Here is a 25,649-nt window from a genome sequence, read left to right on the forward strand (position 1 = left end):
CAGTACCTAACATCATCCTGGAAAAGCTGAGAAAAAAGCTAATGTGACAATAGTCTGGGTTGTCATATGAAGTCACAGGTAGGCAACATTTCTAACAAAAAGAGACCAACAGTTGTCAGCAACGATAAAGAAATAAACTGGTGAAACCATGGTGAAGCTGTTACCTAACTGGGAACTAGACTGAGGCTCTTGTGGTGATGGAGTATGATGTCGTTGCTTACAACTCCTTAGTTAAGTTAGCAACTACAGTTCCACTATCAGCTATAATTTGACACCTATCCAGACTTTCAATATGAAGAAAGTATTTCTGTGAGCATTTGTGTGGTTGCTACTAATAGTTAGCACTTACGGGGAGTACAATTAATTGCACTTTTCTTTATTCTTGATTGGCCAAATCCTGGTCTTAAAGAAATCAGTAGCAAAATTTCCACTAATATCGGTGGGCCCAGCATTTAGCCCATTGTGCAATCCTAGAATATGTTGCACAGATTGCTCTGGATCTGTCAGTAGAATTCATTTTTGTAATATGAATCCTGAATAGGAAATGTGTAGGGAAATCGTCAGGAATAAGCAGAATACTGTAACTGCTTTTTATAGTTCAACATCTTGGCAGATTTTAAATTATACAACTTTGTTTTCCACCCCAAAATTAAACATTGTATCCTAAAAGTTCAGGTTATCAAATTAAAATCCTGAAAATTCTATTAAAAACAAAACACACGTTAACATATGAAGTTAAGTTCCCCTCCTTTTTTACTCTCCCTGCCTACCATTCTCACTAGATAAAACACAGTGCCAATGTCTGAGCAGTGTAGGACTCCTGGTCTGAGTTTAAAAACAAACAAACAGCTACTTCTACAGAGACGATATTTGTAGCTGTATTGGACAGAGAAATTATGAAGTAAAGTGGCATGCTTTCTCTGCTTTCTGTGCATACTGGTTGTCATACTAATTCACGAAGTGCTGGGTCAGCTCACAGCTACTTTCTAGTAGTACCGGTGTTTCAGCACTGGAAACAAACCAGAATGTGGATGAGTTTCATTAGCTTTTTTGTTTGGTTAAGGAGGGGAGTTTCAGCCCCTAAATACACAATTACAGACAAACTTTTAAGAGCAGTAGAGGAAATTTGAGAGCACCTTATTATCCGAAGCAGAGTTTTCCTCAGAGCCAGATCCTCAGTTGCACCATAGCTCTACTTGGAACAGCTGAGGAACTGGTCTCTGGAATAATTTAGAGGAGCCTCAGGTTTCTTTAGTTTCACTTGGCTGCAGTAGCCCTCAAGGAGCCATTCAGCCAGCTGGGGATCAGTGAAGCACAGCAGCACTGTACACATGCCTCTTATGCTGGAGGTCATATGGTGGTTAGTATAGAGTCAGCCATGGCCCGTAATTTAACTCTACACCACTTTTGATATGTGTGGAAAAACCCATGTACAGTGATCTCTGGTCCTTGTAGCTGCAGGGAACAGATAAGAGTTACTGACACAGTGCTTTATCTTTTTGAAGAACTACATAAACATTTCTAATTAATCCTCAACGATCCTGCGATGCAGATTAATATTTATTAATATCCCTGTTTTAAAGATGGGGAATCATTATTGTCTAGGGACACTGCAAATAAGTATTTGACCCAGGACTAGAACCTAGTCTCTTGATTTCCAGAGCCATGCAAAATCCTCATGATTTAAAGTGTCTCCCAGTGTCCTTGTGTGTTTGTCAATCTTTCTGAGTTGTAGTTTTCCCATCTGAAAAATAGGCTAATAAACCTCTTCACTGATATCATGCTTTTTCCATCTGTAGATTTCAAATTATATCAGAAAGCATTATTAGTTTTTTATAGTATCATATCTCCTGCGGACGCTACAGGTAAACAAACCATCCCAGCCTGCCAGCGGATTTTCCTGATGGACAGCATGCCAAAGGTTGCCGATCCCTGGTTTAGGATATAAGGCTTGGATCAGCTGCATAAGAGATCTGTGTCCTTACTCTAGATCATCTGCAAACTCTTTTTTGTATCCTATAGCAAGCCATGTAGATTCTCTGTGCCTTATTTATCCAATCTGAAAAATGGCAGTAATGATATTTGCCAACTTCTAAAAGACCTTGTGGTGCCTCATTATGTTTCACTAAATATAAAGAAATGCTTAGTCAGATCATTCATGGAAGAGGTAAGAATACAAATTATAGCCTTGTTCATTTTCCAGGGCCATTCTGGTAGAGAAAGCAGCAATAGGGAGAAGCACCTTTTACTAGTGCTGTTGTTTCTCCAAACATCTGGAAAGCTGTCTGGGGTTAATTTCAAGAAATTTTAGAGTTCTGGGCAATTGTTTGCAAAGCTAATTTGGTCTCTGCTGCAGAAGATGCTCTGGTTAAATGTTTACATGTTGTAGTGCATATTTTGGCCCTGAAGATACTCACTGTGTGTGAAGGAAAGCACGTGTGTAAGTCTTTGCAGATTTGGTTTCTAAGAATTAATTCAATAATTATTTCAGATTTATCAAATAAGTTCATGATCAGTTAATCTTTCTAAGTAATGCAATGTAGCTCTCTCGAGTAAATAAGGTTTCTTAGCCACATAATTTAAATCCAATCTGCTGAATAGTACAAAGGGCCTTGACTATAGGGCTGTTTTTTGTTGTTGTTGGTTGTTTTTTTGTTTTTTTAAAGATTCACAAGAATGTTTCTATAATGGGGAAACTTGTTTTTTCTTTTTTTCCAATCCAGTTTCCTGGACCATCATTTGCTTAATTTTAAAAACATTTTTACAAAAATCGCAGAAACTATATCTGGAAAATTACAATCAAGAGATGATTGTTTTCCAAAGTTATGAACATTTGAAAACAGAATATCATAATGGATTTAACAAACAATCAAACTTAACTATAGCTTTCACTGCCTCAAAACTGATATAATTTAAAACTACACTATTTGATTGTGGATGTGACTGGCTAAAAGGAAAAAAAGTGCTTATTCACAAATGTAGAATTTATCACTGTTAGAATTCTCAATAGGCAAGAAATGCTTATTTCTTGCAGAAATAATACTTCCATTAAAGATATTTTATTATTTCTTCATGATATTCTAAATAAATTTCTTATCTCATCAGTTAATTTGATTTACATAAATGCAAAAGTAAAAGCATTAGACAATTCTTATTGTTCTATATATTGTATTGGCCATGGAATGATTTCTAAACCCTAAATCCTCACATAATAAATGAATAGTTTTTAGTTGAACAAATGCTACTCCTGTATAAAGCATCTTCTTTCATTTGTATGCCCAGCCGAACTTTTCTTTATATTTGTGTATAAAATGTGCAGGAGGTGGAGAACCTGTTTGTAATTCTGTCGGCAATTCTACATCTTGGAGATATTCGGTTTACTGCTCTGACAGACGCTGAGACAGCATTTGTGTCAGACCTGCAGCTACTAGAACAAGGTCAGTAGAACGTGACCTTCTAGTATTGCCTACTTTGTCTCTTATAATAAAGTGATTTCACTGATTCACCAATAGATGGAAACACTGTTCCAGGCAAACAGAGATCTGCATCCTGGAGACTCATAAATTACTGGGGAAACACAGTACCCTATTGACTCTGATGCTTTATAAATTACAGATTTTTATGGGAATAAGCAAAATGCTATTGTGGCAAATTATCAAATTCAGTGTCATATCCAATGGTGCCATTTTCCAAAAGAAATTGCACAGTGTACTTTGGTCTTTTTTTTTATATCTATCTATCTATCTATCTATCTATCTATCTATCTATCTATCTATCTATCCACTTTTACTGCATGTCAACATCTAAGCAACTTGCATTTAATAGAATTCCTTACGTTCAGAAATCCTTGCCTTAAAAGCTTCCCTAGCTTTGAAGTTGCCCTGTTGGTCACTTACAAATCTCCTCTAAGTGGCTTATGAATAGATTACCAATAAGCAGCATACCTTAACTCTAATACCAGAGAGATCCTGCCAAGCCCTAGGGAAAGTTCTGTGTAATCTGTATGACAGAAAAAAGCTGTAATTTAATATACAGATACATTAAACTTTACAAAGTCCTGATTATAGTAAGCCGATTTTACATGTTCATTAATTTTGATTACTGCTATGACAGCTCACTCTGCATTAATGTGTAGGTTTTTTCACTGTTTACGAAAAATAGTATTGAAATAAAAAAATCTATTTATATATTGAAATACAGTAATTGAACACATGTTCCTCTCATTTCAAAACAACTCTTTCCTTTTAGTCGCAGGAATGTTGCAGGTATCGCCAGATGAACTTGCTTCAGCCTTAACAACTGATGTCCAGTATTTCAAAGGTACTTTTTTCCAAGTCCACATTCTAATAAATCAGACTTGGTAGCTTTTAGATCCTTCTGGTGTCTGTCAGAGCTAAAAAGAGTTAATGGTTTGTTTCTCATTTTTTATGAACCAGCAAAGAGACTCTCTCAAGGATATCTTGGTGGAGATCAAACTGTGCCTGGAATTACAGCAACCTTTTGTAACATGCAGCTCAGTAACAGATCAGAGGCTGATGCTGATAGACCTGATCTGTGGTGAACCTTGCAGCAAGGTCACAGACCAGGTCCTAGTGCTAAAAACCAGTGTCAGCAGGAGTGTCCTTAAGAAATTCCATGCAGATAAGTCATCCGCAACAAGAAAGGAGCCTGTATGCCACACGAATTATTTTTTGTCTCTGTTCACTCCTGACCTGAGAATCTTCCAAGTATGTTAGTGGGAGCCTTTTGTTATTTGACTTGCTAGGTCTTTCTGCATAATTAGAACACAACAGGGACATTGGAAATGGGACAAGTGAAGAGGCTGGACAGAGAGATTATTATGAGAACAAGTATTTTTAAAGTATTTTATACACTTTATAATCATGTTTTCTTCTCCTTTTTGTGTTTACTTTCTTAGGAGACATGATCACGAGGAGACACACTATAGAGATTGCAGAATTTTACCAAGATCTTTTGGCAAAGTCACTGTATAGTCGTTTATTTAGTTTTTTAGTGAACACAATCAACTACTACCTCCAGAATCAATATGAGACCAGCAGGTAGGAACTCAGGTGCTAACTAATCCCATTGGTAATCTTACATGCTGATGCCCTATTTAAAAGAATCTAACGTACAAAAGATACATGGGCAATGTAGCCATCATTAAAGCATTTCATGATAGCATTCCAGTTATGCTTAGTGATGTTAACTGATCATTCATGGAGTGTTCCAGTTCCATCACTGCTTGATGAAAAAATGTACATTGTGTGCTTGTATGCAAATGAATTTACAGACCAAAGAGAGAGGTTATTATTTCTACACCAGTCAGTGTCTAATATTTATGTATCTAGATAGTAAACTGCATAGAAACCAAATCTGTAACTGCTCTAAGCTGAGTCCAAAGTTGGTCAGCTCTGATATGACACTGCTTTATGTTAGTAGGCATGTTATTTTTTTCATGTAAATTATTGGTGTTAGTCTGTATATTCTTCTATAATGGTGTTTGTTACTACTAATATTTTAAAAGTTGGCATTATGGCATCAGATAAGATATTTAACAAGTAGTGGTCTGGTTGGCATTTAGTTGATGCAAAGCTCACTTATTATTCTTCTCAACATCTCATGACGTTGAGCAGGTTATTAAAAACAAAATTCAGCTCAAAAGCCTTCAAATACATGTTTAAATGTCACTTCTCTTTGAATGAAACCTTAGGAGTATTTTCTACATGTCTGTAGGTAATCATCTGCTAAACTCAAACAAATTACATCTGACATAGTTTCTTGGAAAACATGAATGCCTATTAAAATGCATTAATGGAGCCATTCAGAAACAAAAAAAACTTAAAATAAATCTCAGCAGAATTCAGACAGAAAACTAAAACAAGAAGTCTAATTATACTGTAATATGTATGTGTCTTAACTAAGATTCAAAATGTGACATACACACTGATAAATACCGGCTTTTTCATGTTTACCAAATACATGCCGGTTTGGCATTCTTCACAAGTGGTGAACCACAAGTGAGTTCTGTGAGTCGTCTTTAACAAGTGCCAATAATCCCTTTATACCACAGTCCGACAGGCTGCCCGGGCCACATACTTTAGCAGAAATACTATTTTAGAAATATTAGTTTTGTTTTTTAAAAAATCCATCCATTTGTAAAGCCGCTGAGCCAAAATTGCTCTGCATCTCTTTCATACAGATTTAATATCACAGAAGGGCTTTAAAGCTACCAGAGCTGGGCATCAGGGAATTCCCCCAATATAAAGGACTTCCCTGGCTAGAGTAGAGCTGCATACCCAGCTCTATGCCAGTGCAGGGGATGTACTGGAGGCATTCCAAGGTGGAAGGTGACTTCGCCTGGGATGCTTCTACTGGACCAGTCCCTTAGAGCCACATGCAACTGGGCTCAAGTTAGAGCAATTTAAGATTGCTCTAATCTGTGCCAGAAGTTGTCTTTGGTCTGTTCATGATGAGGGAGGCACAATGTGGCACAGAGCTATATTTTGCCCTTTCCTCCTCTCTGAGCTTCTTGGGCCAGCTAGCTCTGGCACAGAGATGAATTGGGCCCATGCTATGCCTACACTATGAGCTGGGATGTAATTCCCTTGCTCAGGTACACATACTTGCACTAGCTCTTGTTGAACTAGCTCAGATATAAATATCAGTGTAGCCATGGTCCCGCGGGTAGCGCAGTAGAGGCACAGTTGAGTTGTGCTGAGTACATATCCCCCAGTTGCAGATGGGTTTGTATTTGGCATGGCTCAGCCGGTATGTGTACCAGTATGTGTACACAAGCAGGGGAATGACACTCTCTGACATACCGCGGCACAATCCAGACTAGTGGGGGATTGCGCCACCCTTGCATGCTCTTCTGTAGTAGCGCCCAGCTGGGCCGCTTGCAAACAGCCTGCCAGCATGCAGGTCACATCCTAAGGGTCTTCACATAACTGCAGCCTGCCAGCTATACCCTGGCTGCCACCAGCCTTAGTTATACTTCAGGGTGACCCCAGCCCATTCCCAGTACTGGATCTTCCCCCAGAAATATATGACCTGTACTGCCCAGCCCTCTCCTGGACAGTAGAAATATATTAAATTTGCTACTTCTTTAGAGGAATAATATGCCATTTTATTACCTTAAATAATTACCCAGACACTTCAGTTTAAACACACCGAATTAGATAACACAGTAAATCAAGTTTATTAACTACAAAGAAACAAATATTAAGTGAGTACAAGTAATGAAGCATAAAAGTCAGAAATGGTTACAAGAAAAATAAAGAAACAATGCTCACTAATATCTATTTAAGAAACTATCTTAGTTGCAAAACAAACTTTCTCACCACATGCTCCAGCAGTTTACTGCCCAAGCTTTCAGCTCAGGACCCTTCCTCAAGGGTCCAACAGCTGTTTGCTTTTGTCTTCTCAGGTATGGAGAATGACGTGGACAGGGGGAGAGAGACAGGGATACCTAGGGGCAGTTTGTCCCTCCTTTTTATGGTTTCAGTCCCTCTCTTGAAAAACATTTCCAGCTGAGAACCAGGAGACAAAGTCAGTGTGGCAGGATATTCCCTGCTGATTTTTCGTCCTGTTTGAACATCCTTTGTTATCCCCTCCTGCTTGGTGACTCTGTTTACAGCTTAAATGCCAATTAAGGCAAACATACACTCCTTTGTTCAAGACAGGTCTGTTTGACCAGTATGGTACTACATGAGTCTTACCATTTTTTAAAAAGCATACAGGGGAATCTTATAACTTCATGTACAGTGTTGCCTCACATTTTATCAACAAATTGAATTTTCAAATGGTACCTCACAAGGCATACTTTGGACAAAGATTATTATAATAGTGTGTAGGGTGTGAACTCAGGTGTGTATTCCATCACACACCCTTAACTTGTAGTGTAGACAGCCATCGTTACCATGAGTCCAATTATTAAGGCTTTGCAGGGAGAGAAAAACATACAACATATTTTAAAAACCTCTAAAATTATTGGAAATAGCTTTTTTTTGTACATCATAATCTGTGATTTTAAGGTTTGATATTTCAGGACCTATTAAAGCTAGGAGCTGGTGTCTTTCATGCCCAGTGGCTCTTTTTTCTAGCCCTAACACAATCTTAAGATATTAGACCTTAAACTGTCACTGTACAGGACTCATCCTATACTTCATCCAGTTGTAACTGAGTATGCTTGGGGAGAGTTCTACATTTTGGTGGGGAGGATATATTTGTCAAGTTGTTTCTAATAGTCAGGCAACCTTAATGAAAGACAGTGCTACCTATCCGGACTATAATATGGCAGCTGTTTGAAGATGCTCAGAGGTTTGGAATCTTAGCGGTTGTCTTGGTGGAGCTGGGCAGAGTGCAGGCGAAGTAATCAAAGAGATAGAATAAATGCAATTTATCACATACATCTGCAGTTTATGGATCAAATTTTACTTATTTACACCAGGGCAATCAGTGGGATTGCAACAGTGTGCTTTGGAATAAGACTTGGCCCAAAGTGTGTTACAAAGTTCTTTTAACAAGACTTTATAGAACAATAAAATTAGATGCTAACGTGCTAGAAACATCTGACTCAATATATTGAAAATCAAAGTGCATTACTAAAAAAATCCTGGGCTTCACTTTCTTTGTGGAATTACTAGAATTTGATCATTAATATTGATTTTTTCATTTACAATGAAACAGCTAATGGCTGGTTTACAGGTGAAGCAAAACGGGTGATTGCCATTAGATCTAAGGGGAAAAAAGTTTACTGAGTAGATGCAAGAACATACTATCTAGGTGCAAAGTAGATAAAAGCATTGCCAGAATCTGACAAACACATGAATGGATAATGCCTGTTAAATCAATGTACAGCAGCAGTTTTAATGACAATGTAATGATAGAGTTATTATTCACCTTCCGGAAAATTGAACTTGTTCATTCATAGTGACTCACAATTTTGTCTAACTAAAGCACCATTTTTATATTAACCAGCATAATTATAACCATTAATACAAATGTAGGCTGGTTACAAGGTACTTTCATGTTCACAGTTTTGTCTGTCCTGTATGATATTGTTTTTAAGGAGGGCACTATGACAGAAAACTAATCTTGTGTGATTAGAGTTCTAAAATGTATCGAGAGAAAAATAACTCCAAATGCTTGTTAATGCTCATCATTGTTAAAAATAATATTTATTAACTTTTTTGATTTCAGGTATATTAGATGCTTCTGTTCTATCTACTGTATTTTACAAACCATATGCATGAGGGTTTTTTAAGACTTTGTATTGCTAAGATTTATTGTATTGCTAACAAACTTGCTGATTGTGAGCCTTGGATAATAGAGCCTTAAACAAATATCACTGACTGCTGCAATTTCAATTATTTGATTACCCTTTGGAAGTGTCAAGTCTAGAGCGTCTGACATTAGTACCAATATACAATGTATTAATGTGACATCAGGAAGTCCTGACTCATAGCTGAAAGAGGGCCTGTTCATAGATACTAGCAATGCCTAAAGAGGCTCAGGAAATGTTTATCTTTTTCTAACTGATGAAAAAAATATTGAATTGAGTATGTTTGGTTTGGAAAACCTAGTTTTTTGTCTGGCCTTGCTACCTATGCCCCTTACAAAGTAGCAGGTACTATGTTTATAGTAATTTGTTAGCAAAATAAAAAGTCTCCCTGTTTCATGACCTGGAGATATGGCTAATGCCAAAATATTTGAGGCACTGCAGACTAGCAAATGAGGTTAGCTTTTGATTATGGCTTTGTATCCATGGTGTCAAGTCAGCCATAGGCAATTTCCCTTTCAAATGTCATCTTCTGAATATTTCTGAAACCATATTTTGCATCTTTCAAAAGTGTAATTTTTTATCCATAGTAAAATCTTTTCAAATATTGACAGAATATAGCAGTGGCAACATTTGTTTTGGCACAAGGAAAATACTGGAAATCTCAATCACAAAATTCCTTTCAATGCATTATGCATCATTTGAGTTATAATAAGATCACATGCAAGATAGTTTTGTGGTATATAGCTATCAGCCTTGGAGAAGAAATCAGTAGGATTTTTTCCCTTCTCGACAAAAATTTCTGTTCATCTGTCACTGAGCTCAGCAATAGGAGGGGATCATAGGGGGACTCTTCAACTGAAAACACGAACCCACAGCATGAAGCAACATTCCCCCACATGATTTGGAAAATAAAAATCTGTAATGCGGTATGGGGCATAATGTCATTTTTGAGCTTTGGCCCAGTATGCATTGTTGTTGGGTTTTTTGTGCTTACTCATAAAAGACAAAAACAGATTTTTAAACTGCAGAACAAATCTAGCCTTTCAAGAGATGGGAAAGTTAGCCCTTCCTAGCACTGAGTGAACTGTGAAAGGTTTTGAATCAACCTGGATACTGTGGTTGAAGAAAATCTTCACCACCCATGCACGGACCTGCAGCATCAGATGTTGAGTCTGTGATTCCTTCCTCCTCCCCCACTCCTCATGTCCAATATGCATATACCAGTGAGGCCTCAGAGGAGTGAGGAAACAGAAAAGTCAGTGCCTCCACAGTGCCTCAGAGGAATAATCAAGAGAATTAGAGACCCACTAAGTCAGTCCCATCAACCTTTACTTTTACGTTTTAATAATTGTTGTAGGCAAAGGTGAACTGCTCTTCTGGCATTGGATGTGTAGGAATATATGCCTAAACTAGGCCTCAGTTAGAGAGGTTATATACTGTATCAAATCCTCATAGTACTTCCCCTTGTTAATCAGTATCACTTCTGCTTTATCCAGATCAAACTTAAACCAGCTTGCTTTCATCCTGGTCACTGCCAGATGTTGGAGGAGCAGGGAGAGGACTGTGTCTGGGTCAGATGAAAAGGAGATGTAAAGCTGAGTGCCATCATAGTGATGACATGTTAAACCATACCACCTCACAGTCGCACCTCATTGCTTTACATAGATATTGAACCAAAGGGATGATATGACTGAACTTTACAGATTTCCATAGCTGAAAACCTTCAGGAGCAGAAGAGTAGTTACTCAGTATCGACTTGTAAGACTGCTCTGAAATGAGTGTGCAGAACCATTGTAAGGGAATTCTGTCCATCTCTCCCAGGAATTGCAAATGGGTCAACTGCACCTCATGATCACTGATACGACATCTGCCATGACAATATCACTCAGAAAGCCTGGTATCTATGAGTTGCTCTTAGGAGCTGGCAACTGTTTTTATGTGGTTTATTTTTAACGTAGCTATTCAACCTCAAGGACAAAAGGTGTTGCTAGTCTAACTGGGAAAAAATTACAGAGAACTCATTCTGAAAAAGGCAAAACTGGGGATGTTTCAAAGCATTATAGTTGAGGTATTATTTTGTAAATTAAAACCTCAAATTGAAATCTCAGGTGTGGTTCACATCTGTGTCATATTTTAATCAATTCCAAAGTTACAGGGTAATCGGGGAGTTGCAAAAATTCTTCCAATATTGGCTCATATTCTATGAAGTGTGTGAAGCCTGAAAAAATATTTCAATCACAATAGTAATAAATAATCAGTTACTACTGTCCAAAAAGCTTAGTTAATACATTGTAACTGAATTTCAAATCCATCCAGAATCCAAATACAAGCACTGCTTTCTTACCTTCATTAAACATGGCCTAGTAATATAGAAGCACGCACTTTGCTTATTGAAAGAAAGAAGTCTCTATAGCCAATATTCCTATTTTGTGATATTGGTTTTACTTCTCATTACGTTTGAAAGGCTCAATATTTACATTGTCTAAGTGTCAGTATTGTTGAGCAATCCTAAAAAAGTAAAGTAAAATAAGGACTATTGAGAAAGAAAATTCTTTCTTTTTAATATGTATCCCTTTATATTTCTGGTGGCATTTCCCCTTGATTTGTAAACATGAGAGAACAGATCTTTCTATTTTGCTGTGGAAATCTCTGTTATGATTAATTTAAGAAAAGTAATTTTGCTGGAATTAGTATGATTGACAGCTAAGCAAGAAAAATATGTCCCAACCCTCTCCTTGGAGGGAAGAGTCTTAGAGTGGGATAAGGACACACACACACAATGTAGTGAAGTAATTTATAGCCAACTATAAAATATTATTTTAATTAATATATTACATTGTCTGTTGAAATTTAAGTTAACGAAAATGGGCAAAAAGTTAACAAAGATAATTACTGGATTTCTTAATCAAATCCATTGTTCCAGCTCTACACTATGATGACAGGAAGATAGGCTTAAGGACCAGTGTGGGGATGCAGTTATTCTGATGTAGCCTCTTGTAGCCAGACTAGGTGACTCTTATTAAAAGGGAAAAAAATCTAGTCCGATTTATGTAGTGTGACTGCACTGCATACGGGTGTGGAGAGAGAGAGAGATGACCTCACTGAGGACACAAGGGCCAGGAATCTGAAGTAGAGCTGATCAAATTATTTTGACAAAACTTTTTTTCTGTCAACATGTTTCATGGAAATGTGTCAGTTTGGACATTTTTTTTTTTTTGTCAAAAATAGACAGTATCCCAATGGTTAGGGCATGCTTCTGGGATGTGGAAGAAACAGTTTCCACATTGGGACTAAGACTACTTTCACAACATCAAAATTTTTTGTGAAACAAAATTATTATTTTCTGGCCAGCTCTATCCTCTGAAGATCTTCTGTGCCAGTCAGCTAGAAGCTGGATTGGGATAAGGCTTAGTGGTTTCAGGTGTGTCCAAATATAAGTGCAAGATGATTTAGTTAAAACTATGCTGCTCAAGATAGCAGACCCCATTTCTCCTTGGGGATTTCTGGAGATGCGGTACAGCAATGGTCCTTGGATGCCTCAGATGGGGATATGTTGATCATTACTATGGCCAGTTGTTGTAGGGACCTACCACCCTGCTGGGGTTAAGGAAGTCATGGAACTCTCTTATTCATCAGAAGGAAAATCTCACAGGCAGTGACAAGGCTCTGTCTAATAGTATTAACATAGGACTTTAGGAGAGGGAGCCTTGAGGAGAGGGTTACACAGGGGTGAAACAAGGAAAGCATGCCCCCGGATATTGCTCTGAGAGGAAGTTACATGGAAAGGTATTAGGCTTTCTGGGAGAGGTGAAGAATTATTTTATCTACTTTATCTGTCTTGAAATTTATAGAGGCAGGGTGGGTGAGGTATATCTTTTATTAGACCAACTTCTATTGGTGAAAGAAACAAGGTTTTGATCTTATACAAAGCTTTTCTTCAGGTCTGGGAAAGATACTTAAGAGTGTCACAGCTAACTACAAGGCGGAACAAATTGTTAAGCACAAGGAGTTAACACATGTTGCAAAATACTATTCAAGGTGAAGTGAGCTGCTGACACCTCTGCAGTCAGAGGAGAAAGGAGGGTTAAAGGTTGTTGTAATGAGCCATAAATCCAGTGTTCTTTTGAGTCCATGATTTTAAACTCTCAGACTTGTCTTTTGAAGATATTGTGCAGGTTTCCTTTTGAGGACAAGGACCAAGGGATTAGATATGGAGTGATTGTTTTCTGAAAAGTGTTCACCTACAGATGATATGGTATTTTTGTCTTTATGAGTTCATTCATGAGTGTAGTGATTGTTTCATTTCATCTACATAACTGTTCTTGGGGCAGTTAGTGCACTGGATGAGGTCTACCACATGTTTTGATAGGACCCATGGATTTTGAAAGGTGTGTTGTTGGAGGTATTGATCATTGCAGAAGTGGAGATATATCTACAAGTTTTGCATCTGTTGTTCTGGCAGGGTCTGGTGCTACTTTGAGTTGTGTGTTCTGGTCTGTTGTGAAGTTGTGTTGCTTCTGATTATAAGCTTGGCAAGATTGGGGGTTATTTGAAGGCCAGAAAAGGGGGTTTGGAAAAAATTTCTTTCAGAATGTGGTCCCCATTTAATAGAGGATGTAATTGTTTAATGATAGCCCACATGGGTTCCTGTGTAGGGCGGTAGGTGACAACTAGAGGTGTGTGGTCAGTGGGTTTTTTTTTTCTTGTATTGAAGCACTTTCTCTCGGGGTATTTGGGTGGCCTGTTCCATGATGTGATCTACTTCTCTGGTGAAGTCTCTTTGTTAAGGGAAGGTGGTTTTAAATGTGTTAGGGTGTATATCCCAGACTTTCTCCTTGGAGTATATTCTGTGGTATCTAAACACCTGGCTGTAGACAACAGATTTCTTGTTTGGAATGTTTACTGAATCTGTGAAGGTAGTTGTGGTGATCCTTGTGTTTATTATATATAGTTGTCTGTAGGATTCCATTGTTGAAAACCCTAGAAATAGGGTATATTTTGGACAATATTGTATGTAGGTTAACTGAGGGAAAGGCATGGGAGAACCCATCTTTTTGCAAATACTATAAAGGTAAATCAGAGGATGTTTGACAATCCAGAAATAACAAAGGCATTCTGGTGTTCATCCAACTTTCAAATGTGTTTACTAAAACGATAACATGCTAAGTATTTAAGAGAATAGACAGTATTTTCAAGGAAGATGGTAGATGTTCCTTTTGAAAATGACTGTGGTTCAAATTCTGCCCTCTATCAGGTGTGTGTAACTCTCCCTGGGTTTAATGTAGACCCATGCTGTTTGCTATTATAACTTGTGAATAAATGCAAAGTATAAAAATTAGGGATGATTCATCTGTTCCTCTTGAAAATGCAGAGAGTACAAGGCTGGTGTATCTCTGCTCAAATGGAGACTTGAATCATGAGTACATGAGACTGAAGCTTACATTTTTAAACCAAAAAAATAAAATGGGTTGCATTATTAGAAATGTAGCCAGTGATATTTCTCTGTTTCTTGGTGAAGAAATTTCCTCATATATGCTAACTGAACTCATGATAACCTCTCCCACCCAGCAAAGTCAGTCTAGTCTAGATTTATTATGCATCTCTCTGCCCTGTCGTTTGAGAATATAGTCAGTCTTGCAATGATCAGCAGAGTTAATGCTAGTATTGAACTACTACTCCTCAGAAATGAATGGGAACTTTTGGGGTATGACATCTGAGGAAGGCTTTTAAAAATGCTTTGCCTATCTCTGAGGAAAGCTCAGAATGTTAGCAAGGAGGTTGATAATTCTGCTGTTTTATTGAATGTAAGAGGTTTTTTGGGGAGTGGGTTGAAGTAAGGAGGTGCTGTTTTGAAATTTAGGGCCAGATCCTCCCCTGGTGTGAATGGATGCTGCTGAATTGACTTCAGTGGAACTACACAAATTGAGGATTTAGTATTTTATACTTTATTTTTTTGGCTTAACTAGCTAATATACATATTTGATTAATGGGGATGATATGCACTGCTGACAAGTAGCTTTATGTGAGCATCCTCATCTATAGAGAGAGGAGATGTCTGTTCTGCTAAAGCCCAAATGCTGATCATGGAAACAAAGCTCAAGTAAGAGGGACAGCTGTTGAATGGTGGAGGTAGCCTGCTGTGTCCTACCTAAGTCCCACACTTTCAAATGTTTTGATGTGTGAAAATAGCCACTGCTAAGAATGTTCAAAGTTGTCTGAATGCCCAGTGGCTTGGGCAATTGAACTGGACAGATTAAGGCAGGGTACACAAACTGGAGGAAGATATTCACACATCAGCTCCTCACTGGCTGCTCTGAAGTCTGTGCACCTTTGAAACAGACAGCACACAGTGTAAGAATCCCCAAATAAAAATTTCAGACAGACAGACAGGTTTTACTGAGGAGTACACAAGTGGCGTCGGGAAAGAGGAGGATAGTGAGGATTAGGGGACAGGAGAGGCAGGGTGCAGGAGGTGAAAGGATTAGAGATACATGTAGCAGGGTTTAGAGTGACAGTTTTCACTGGGGGAACTGGGAGTGGGAAGAGGCTGCAGTAGCCCAACTAACTGAGCTGGATACATTCTGAGGTAACTCAGGGAAAGGATAGTGAAGAAAAGAGGTCGAGGCTCTAAGCAGAGATGGTTTTTCCTTCCTCTCAGGCTCTATGATCCTCAGATGGCCTTCCTTGACCCTCCTGAGCCATAGGTCATACAGAGATACAGGCTTACCCCTGAATCTATCCAGTACCTCTATGATGTGATGACATGAAGGAAGCTGTGGAGGCTGACCTGGAGCAATAATGTCCTCTGCTCCAGCCAGAGTACTTGGCATCCGTGCCACTTGGCATCAATGCTCGTGTCTTTTCCGAGGACCCATCAGGGACAATATTGGCATCAGTAAATCCTCTTTGTGTCTAAGGGTATGACGACGCTGCATTTTAAAACCCACAGCAATGAGTGTCAGAGCCTGGATCTGTAGACTTGGGCTTTCAGGGCTCACTCTATGGCACTAAAATCAGCTAGGTAGACATTTGGGCTTGGGCTCTGAAGTCTAGGGAAGGTTGGTTTCAAAGCCCAAGCTCCAGCCTGAGCTGCTACACTGCTGTTTTTAGTGCCTGAGCATGAGACTCACAAGCCCAAGTCTGTAGACCTGGGCTCTGAGATTTGCTGCTGCAGGTTTTAAAATACAGTGTAGATGCTAAACCCTAAAAGGGCTTCCTAAACGTGAGCCCAAGGGTTAAAGACGAGCTTCTCTATGGGTAGGCAGACCCAGCATTAAATTTTTCAGGAATTCTACATTATGGTGAACTTACCATTTGTACCGGTCCCGGTGTATGGTTCACACTTCCTTCAGAGGGGACCGATGACAGGAAATGCAACCAATAGAAATCAAAGACACACCTGTGCTATGAGTATGATAGCTGTATGCACCAGGGTTTATGGGTTTGGTAGCTAGATCTGGCGTCATACCACAGCTCTTACATCCTGCCATTGCCCCTATTAACTGTTACCTGGTTTACACCCTGAGCCCACAGCTTCTGTTTTACATTGCCACATACAGCTGGTGGGTGCTTGCCTGGCAGTATGTTCACAAAGGTTTGGGGGGGTTTCTTTTGTTTGTTTTTATAATGGTGTTGTCAATGTCTAGATCTGTGCAGTTGAGCTTCCTAGTCTGCACTGTCATTAGCACCAGACTAAAATCTTGTAGGTTTGGGTAATCTCCAACAGTGGCTGAAAATGATGCTTCACACAGCTCACTAAATGTCCAAGTGCCATTAGCATATATAAGTTCAGAATTTTCCTATGCTAATATGCATCCATTTGGCATTTCCACTCTGCACTGAGCACACAGGAAATAGGTACAGATGTTTTGGAAAAATCCTGCTGAAAAATGGATGCTTGGGCAACTGAGTGCATCCAAACACTTACCATTCCCACTAGCTGCCCATCTCACATCTGAGTTTTCAGATGGGCTCCTGAATGTTTGAAAATGTTGGTCTTAGTGTAAACAAGTGAAACATTTTTTGGACTTATTTTATTCTATATTTAAATGGTGGCTATTAAAACTGCTTAGAGTTTTGGAATATTTACAATTCCTGTGCAAGATGGGTAATGGGGTAGGGTGCTGATGAGACAGTTAAAGTTAGTGCAGTTTGTCACAAAGCTTTATCATGTACATGGAGTGTTTATGTACACCATACCAACTTGTAGTGGGTGGAGTACTTGCATCCTCGAACAAAACTTATATAGACAGGAGCAATAAATGTTCCATTTGCTTGAATACCTGTAACCTGTACTATCTTATTGTTTCAGTGACCAGGTATTTGAAATTGGAATATTGGATATCTTTGGGTTTGAGGAATTTCAAAAGAATACATATGAACAGGTAAGAAGCTTTATTTTGCTGGATTGATTGCAAGTATAAATGCTGTTTATCTGCTTTTATATTTTGAGCCAAAACAAGCATTTGCCCCAACTGAAAACAATGTCATACACAGGAGAAAAACTGCTCTTAAAATAAATTCTTCCCATTCTACCATTGTGGCTCTGAATTAAAATTCAGGCTTTGCAGAGTTAAAAGAATCTAGTAAACATCTAACATAATCACTTGAGAGAACAATAGTATCTGCTTTAAAAAATATTTTCAGAGAAGTACTTATTGCTGTCTGGTTTCTTGCTTATGGAACTGATACTTCAACTAGGTCAGTGAGTGGGAGGATAGTAGACTGGATTAGAAGTAAGATCAAGAGGTCTGCAGACGCTTTGGATAAAGAATAGAATGAAAATATCACATTATGTTCAGTGCTATTATTGGCAGATTCACCTCTGTATGACATTACAGCACGTGACTTTTTAAAAAGCTGAATTAAAACCATTGAAAATAAATTAATCTAGCATTCTGAATGCTTAAAAATCCCTTTAAAATCAAACACTATTAAAATTGTACAACTATGTGTTCACCTTTTAGCATCACTTGTTGGATCCAAAGATTTTCAGAACTGAATGTTTTACAAACCATAATGACCTCTGCCTGCAGAACTGAAAGAAGATGTCTGTTATTGTTCAGTTGTTCATTGTGTACTGCAGCAGCAAAGGAAAATTAAAGAAGTAGCAGGAAGGGAAGTTACTTCAGTAGCAAGAAAAGCCAAAGGGTTTATTATGCTGTGAAATCAGTGGAAATGTAGAGGTTGCTCTCTTCCCCCCAGTAAATTCTTTATTTTATGGATGGCTCAACTTTCTCTCCAGCTCTCTTTGATTCCCTCCAATTTGGCTTCTGACCTGTTCATACTCTCCTTCCCCCTCCCTGGTCAGCAATCTCTGCTAACCAGCATGGTGGAACCATGACTCAACCTACTCCCCATCCTTCCCCAACCTCAAGATGACATCTTTGGGCTCAGTATGCCTTGGGGAGTTATTAGGAAACAGTTCCTGAGCTTCTCTAAATGCAGAGATTACAACTCCCCCCAATCCTTGTGCAGACTGCACAAGAAGAGATGGTCCTTCTTACTCCCTTCCATCTCCCCAACGCACTTCACACTTGTTTAAGGGCTGGGCAGAATCTCGTCCTTAACCTTTATCTGTAAGCACAGTCCATAGTATCAAGTCAAATGGACACTTGAGATATTAAAATTGAAAGGAGACAGAATTTTAAAGAGATTCTAATAAACATCAGGGATACCTTAATTAAACAGCCTGTATATTAATGTATACTATCTAAATATTCCAATCTATTGCTTTTTCTACATAATACACACACTTCAGTCATATGAGAATTGAAAAATCCCTTGTAGGTTTTTCAACCCAAGCAGTGATTTCTAGGTGTTGTATGTTTTGCTTTGTATACAACAGACATAACATGTAGGAACCATACTGGCACACAGGGACCCAAATAATTGTGTTCACTAAATATACACACCAGGCAAGCCTAAGCTACATATGCCCTGCTGCCCTGGATAGATACTGACAGCTTCTAAACAAACACCATTGTGACTGCTATTGAAAGGCCATAAACTATTTTAAAGGGGTACTGTCCTACTCTTGTTCACTGTAGTAAGTGTTTAAATCACGTAGTCAGACATGATTATTGCAAGAGAGCACTGGGTCTTGGGGTGCAGGCACACATCCCAATGTGACTTTTACAGCTCTTGAATCCTTTAAGATCAGGGACTGCTGGGAGTTGTAGTGTGTAAACAGGACTCATGATGGCAGGTCAGCTGGAGAGTAGAAAAAAGGAAGGTTTCTCCGTTGGTCTTGGGAAGATGAGGGTTGAAGAAATACTCTGAGGGAAATCCTTCTCTGTGGACTGGGTAGGAGCCCTAGAAGGTAGCTAGGAAAGACTATCTAGTGGGAAGTGTGTGTTCTCTACTTATCCAGCTTGTGGAAAGTGGGGCAAGCGTCTGTTACCCACTGTTTTGTGTTATTTTGAATCTTTTTGTATTTTCTGTCTGTTATTAAAACTGGCTCTGAGAAAAGAGATGTGGAATTGAAACTGAGTTTGGACTTTGTTTTGACTACCCTGGCTGGTGATCCACTTACAGTTATATGCTCACAGCCAATTATGCATTATACAGTGACAGTATTGCTGTTTGAATCAATTTCCAGCTTCTTTATGCTACATAGTAATTTACACTTCTGCAAATACCAACTTCTTCTATAAAAATCGAGACATTAGAGCAGTAAGCAATAAAAGTAATTATATTAAAAGACACGGACCAGATCTTCCTATCTAATTGTACAATGGGGGCTTGATCCTGATTGGAGCCGCTGGCGATGACAGCAAGATGCAATCCAGTTTACAGATCCATTCAGTAGTAGGCTAGTTACTTGCCTTCAAAGGATCATCTTCTCTGAGATCAGGGAAAATGTTCTGAAAATGATTTCTGGCCTCCTCGTCAACTCAGCTATTTCTCTGGTCTGAGAAAAAGTGGGAAAACAGCTACTGATCATGCCTCTAAATATTAGCTTCTAGGATCTTAGCCCACATAAGAAGACTCAGATCCAGGTAAAAATTAATTATTGTAATTACCTCAAACTAGGATTTTTTAAATCAGACTTCACCACTCTCCCAGTTTCTTGATCCCACAAAGTATCTTCTTTTGGTTTAGTTCCAGGATTGGGATGCATCGTTAACTCTGTGGGCCAGAGGAAAGAAGTCACTACTTCCACTACATTCATAACTTGAAGGACACACAGTTGTGCTGTGCCTTTATCGGGCTATTTCTACTTTCAGAGTGTGCCAGAGAAGAAGGGAGACCCTGTCTTCCTCCTGGTTGACGTTCATACTTGTAATCAGGTAGCAGTTTCTTAGTTCTCGGGTATCTAAACTACAGTCCCTGCAGAATCCAGGAAATGGTGTTGGTTTCAGGCAAATGCTTTCGTGCAGAGCTAGTCAGCAGAAGCAGTGAAACTACAGTTCTGATTTCCAAACATCCTTGGACTATATTTCTCAGGGTTAGTGAAAAGGGGTTTTCAAACCATTTTCCCTTACTTTTAGAATTTTCCAATGTGGTAGTGCAGGGATCGGCAACCTTTGGCACGCGGCCTGTCAGGGAAATCTCTGGCAGGCCGGGACATGTTTTTATCTTCTGCGTCCGTGGGTTCAGCCAATCATAGCTCCCATTGGCTGCAGTTTGGCGTTCCAGGCCAATGGGGACTGCAGGAAGCGGCGTGGGCCAAGGGATGTGCTGGCCGCCGCTTCCCACAGCCCCTGTTGGGCTGGAATGGCAAACTGCGGCCACTGGATGCTGTGATCGGCCAAATCTGCGGATGCTGCAGGTAAACAAACTGTCCCGGCCTGCCAGCGGTTTTCCTTGATGGGCCACATGCCAAAGGTTGCCGATCCCTGTGGTAGAGTCCTGGTTGGAGCAGCACTCCTTGTGAACCTTTCAGGCACCCCAACATGACCAGAGGTCTCCCCAGGAGGAAGAAGTCTCTGTCTCCAGTGTTCACTGAGGCGGACTCCAGCCAACTAGCTAACTGTCCCTTCCCTCAGGGGGCTTGAAGGGGCTTAGCCCTGAAATACTCTAAAACAAAAAGCAAACCCAATACTGGGCCTCCCACCAGTCTTCCCACTCTGCCATTTCCATCCGGCTTGATAACTTCTGAAAGCAAGACGATTATGACTGGGCACTAACTAGCAGATGAGTTTTACAGATCACATAAAAGAAGAAAGCTTCAACGTTAAAATCAGTATTGGGTATGCTGTTTCACTTGTATTTGTTTAGCATCAATAGTTTAAACCACATAAATCTTCACAATAGTAGGTCAAGTCATTCTTTCTGGAACAATGTTAGCACATAAATAACTAATGGTAACTGCAGTAGAGGTTGATAGTAGAAAACCATTGCATCACAAGTTCAAAAACTGATAGTGTAATAATAATGCAAGAAGACACAGGCTAAGAGCATTACTTCTCACTGGAAATTACATTTCCAATATAAGATCAAGAGAATCATGGAATAATTTGCTCCATAAACTTAAAAACTCCTTTAAAAATGTCCCAATGCATGTTTTTAGCTTATATGATCATGTGACCCTCTCTGTCGGTAGCAGTAGTCTGGGAATAACAGTAGCACCACTTTTCAGTGAAAGGTAAGTGACTCTCATTTTTCCCTCACTTCTACAGTTTGTCCTTTTATGTTTTGTTCTGTTCTGTTTTCATTTTACTCCCCCTAAATATTGGAGGTATCCACTTTTGCCCTGGGGGTGTTTAATATTATCTTATTTATTATGCCTGTTACCCCCAAAAGTCCCAGTTAAGAGTGAGGCCTAACTGTGCTAGAAGCTGTACAAGCACATAAGTAGAAAGTTCTCCTTGCCCAAAAGAGTGTGCAATCGAGAAGACACAGCCAATGATTCTAAGAGTATGTCTACACTATGAAATTAGGTCGAATTTATAGAAGTCGGGTTTTTAGAAATCGTTTTTATATATTCGAGTGTGTCTGTCCCCACAGAAAATGCTCTAAGTGCATTAAGTGCATTAACTCGGCAGAGTGCTTCCACAGTACCATGGCAAGCGTCGACTTCCGGAGTGTTGCACTGTGGGTAGCTATCCCACAGTTCCCGCAGTCTCCGCTGCCCATTGGAATTCTGGGTTGAGATCCCAATGCCTGATGGGGCTAAAACATTGTCGTGGGTGGTTCTGGGAACATATCGTCAGTCCCCCGTTCCCTCCCTCCCTCCATGAAAGCAGCAGCAGACAATCGTTTCGCGCCTTTTTTCTTGAGTTACCTATGCAGACGCCATACCATGGCAAGCAGGGAGCCCGCTCAGGTAACCGTCACCGTATGTCTCCTGGGTGCTGGCAGATGTGGTACTGTATTGCTACACAGCAGCAGCAACCCCTTGCCTTGTGGCAGCAGACGGTGCAGTAGGACTGGTAGCCGTCATCGTCATGTCCGAGGTGCTCCTGGCCACGTCGGGCAGACATGGGTGCAGGGACTACATTAGAAGTGACTTGACCAGGTAATTCTCTTTAGTCCTGCAGTCAGTCCATCTTACGGTGAGCAGGCAGGCGATACAGATTGTAAGCAGTCCTAGTGTACCATCTTCTGCCAGGCAGGCAAGAGATGAGGATGGCGAGCAGTCCTACTGCACCGTCTTCTGCCGAGCAGCCATGAGATGTGGATGGCTTGCAGTCCTGCACCGTCTGCTGCCAGCCAAAGATGTAAAAGATAGATGGAGTGGATCAAAACAAGAAATAGACCAGATTTGTTTTGTACTCATTCGCTTCTCCCCCTCCCCCGTCTAGGGGACTCATTCCGCAGTCACTCACAGAGAAGGTGCAGCGAGGTAAATCTAGCCATGTATCAATCAGAGGCCAGACCAACCTGCTTGTTCCAATAAGAACAATTACTTAGGTGCACCATTTCTTATTGGAACCCTCCGTGAAGTCCTGCCTGAAATAGTCATTGATGTAAAGCCACCCCCTTTGTTGATTTTAATTCCCTGTAAGCCAACCCTGTAAGCCATGTCGTCAGTCGCCCCTCCCTCCATCAGAGCAACGGCAGACAATCGTTCCGCCCTTTTTTCTGTGCGGACGCCATACCAAGGCAAGCATGGAGGCCGCTCAGCTCACTTTGGCAATTAGGAGCACATTAAACACCACACGCATTATCCAGCAGTATATGCAGCACCAGAACCTGGCAGAGCGATACCGGGCAAGGAGGCGACGTCAGCACGGTCACGTGAGTGATCAGGACATGGACACAGATTTCTCTCAAAGCATGGGCCCTGCCAATGCATGCATCATGGTGCTAATGGGGAAGGTTCATGCTGTGGAATGCCGATTCTGGGCTTGGGAAACAAGTACAGACTGGTGGGACCGCATAGTGTTGCAGGTCTGGGACAATTCCCAGTGGCTGCGAAACTTTCGCATGCATAAGGGCACTTTCATGGAACTTTGTGACTTCCTTTCCCCTGCCCTGAAGTGCATGAATACCAAGATGAGAGCAGCTCTCACAGTTGAGAAGCGAGTGGCGATAGCCCTGTGGAAGCTTGCAACGTCAGACAGCTACCGGTCAGTTGGGGATCAATTTGGAGTGGGCAAATCTACTGTGGGGGCTGCTGTGATGCAAGTAGCTCACGCAATCAAAGATCTGCTGATATCAAGGGTAGTGACCCTGGAAAATGTGCAGGTCATAGTGGATGGCTTTGCTGCAATGGGATTCCCTAACTGTGGTGGGGCCATAGAGGGAAAGCATATCCCTATCTTGGCACCGGAGCACCAAGCCGCCGAGTACATAAACCGCAAGGGGTACTTTTCAATAGTGCTGCAAGCTTTGGTGGATCACAAGGGACGTTTCACCAACATCAACGTGGGATGGCCGGGAAAGGTGCATGACGCTCGCATCTTCAGGAACTCTGGTCTGTTTCAAAAGCTGCAGGAAGGGACTTTATTCCCAGACCAGAAAATAACTGTTGTGGATGTTGAAATGCCTATAATTATCCTTGGGGACCCAGCCTACCCCTTAATGCCATGGCTCATGAAGCCGTACACAGGCAGCCTGGACAGTAGTCAGGAGCTGTTCAACTACAGGCTGAGCAAGTGCAGAATGATGGTAGAATGTGCATTTGGATGTTTAAAGGCGCTGGCGCAGTTTACTGTCTCGCTTAGACCTCAGCGAAACCAATATTCCCACTGTTATTACTGCTTGCTGTGCGCTCCACAATATCTGTGAGAGTAAGGGGGAGACGTTTATGGCGGGGTGGGAGGTTGAGGCAAATTGCCTGGCTGCTGGTTACGCGCAGCCAGACACCAGGGAGGTTAGAAGAGCACAGGAGGGCGCGGTACGCATCAGAGAAGCTTTGAAACCAGTTTCATGACTGGACAGGCTACGGTGTGAAAGTTCTGTTTGTTTCTCCTTGATGAAACCCCCCACCCCTTGGTTCACTCTACTTCCCTGTAAGCTAACCACCCTCCCCTCCTCCCTTTGATCACCGCTTGCAGAGGCAATAAAGTCATTGTTGCTTCACATTCATGCATTCTTTATTCATTCATCACACAAATAGGGGGATGACTACAAAGGTAGCCCAGGAGGGGTGGTGGAGGAGGGAAGGAAAATGCCACACAGCACTTTAATACAATTAATTTAATACAATGTATTGAATGCCAGCCTTCTGTTTTTTGGGCAATCCTCTGTGGTGGAGTTGCTGGGTGGCCGGAGGCCCCCCCACCACATTCTTGGGCATCTGGGTGAGGAGGCTATGGAACTTGGGGAGGAGGGCGGTTGGTTACACAGGGGCTGTAGTGGCAGTCTGTGCTCCAGCTGCCTTTGCTGCAGCTCGACCATACACTGGAGCATACTGGTTTGATCCTCCAGCAGCCTCAGCATTGAATCCTGCCTCCTCTCATCACGCTGCCACCACATTTGAGCTTCAGCCCTGTCTTCAGCCCACCACTTACTCTCTTCAGCCTGCCACCTCTCTTCCCAGTCATTTTGTGCTTTCCTGCACTCTGACACTATTTGCCTCCACGCATTCGTCTGTGCTCTGTCAGTGTGGGAGGACAGCATGAGCTCAGAGAACATTTCATCATGAGTGCGTTTTTTTTTCTTTCTAATCTTCACTATCCTCTGGGAACGAGAAGATCCTGTGATCATTGAAACACATGCAGCTGGTGGAGAAAAAAAAAGGGACAGCGGTATTTAAAATGACACATTTTATAAAACAGTGGCTACACTCTTTCAGGGTAAACTTTGCTGTTAACATTACATACATAGCACATGTGCTTTCGTTACAAGGTCGCATTTTGCCTCCCCCCACCGCGTGGCTACCCCCTCAACCCTCCCCTCTCCCCATGGCTAACAGCGGGGAACATTTCTGTTCAGCCACAGGCAAACAGCCCAGCAGGAACGGGCACCTCTG

General features: G+C 40.7%; 1 protein-coding gene across 13 annotated transcripts in view; it reads left to right on the forward strand.

Moving 5' to 3' along the window:
- The window catches only part of MYO16 (myosin XVI), a 602,174-nt gene that overhangs the window by 423,890 nt on the left and 152,635 nt on the right, over nucleotides 1-25,649 (forward strand). For all 13 annotated transcript variants that reach the window (XM_075129773.1, XM_075129766.1, XM_048854910.2 and 10 more), the window contains 4 exons: nucleotides 3,320-3,437; nucleotides 4,249-4,320; nucleotides 4,919-5,060; nucleotides 17,598-17,670. In XM_075129773.1, the coding sequence (XP_074985874.1) occupies nucleotides 3,320-3,437; nucleotides 4,249-4,320; nucleotides 4,919-5,060; nucleotides 17,598-17,670 (405 nt within the window). The remainder of the gene's footprint in view (nucleotides 1-3,319; nucleotides 3,438-4,248; nucleotides 4,321-4,918; nucleotides 5,061-17,597; nucleotides 17,671-25,649) is intronic.

This window comes from Caretta caretta, chromosome 1 (genome assembly GCF_965140235.1).
Source record: "Caretta caretta isolate rCarCar2 chromosome 1, rCarCar1.hap1, whole genome shotgun sequence".
Taxonomy (NCBI): domain Eukaryota; kingdom Metazoa; phylum Chordata; order Testudines; family Cheloniidae; genus Caretta; species Caretta caretta.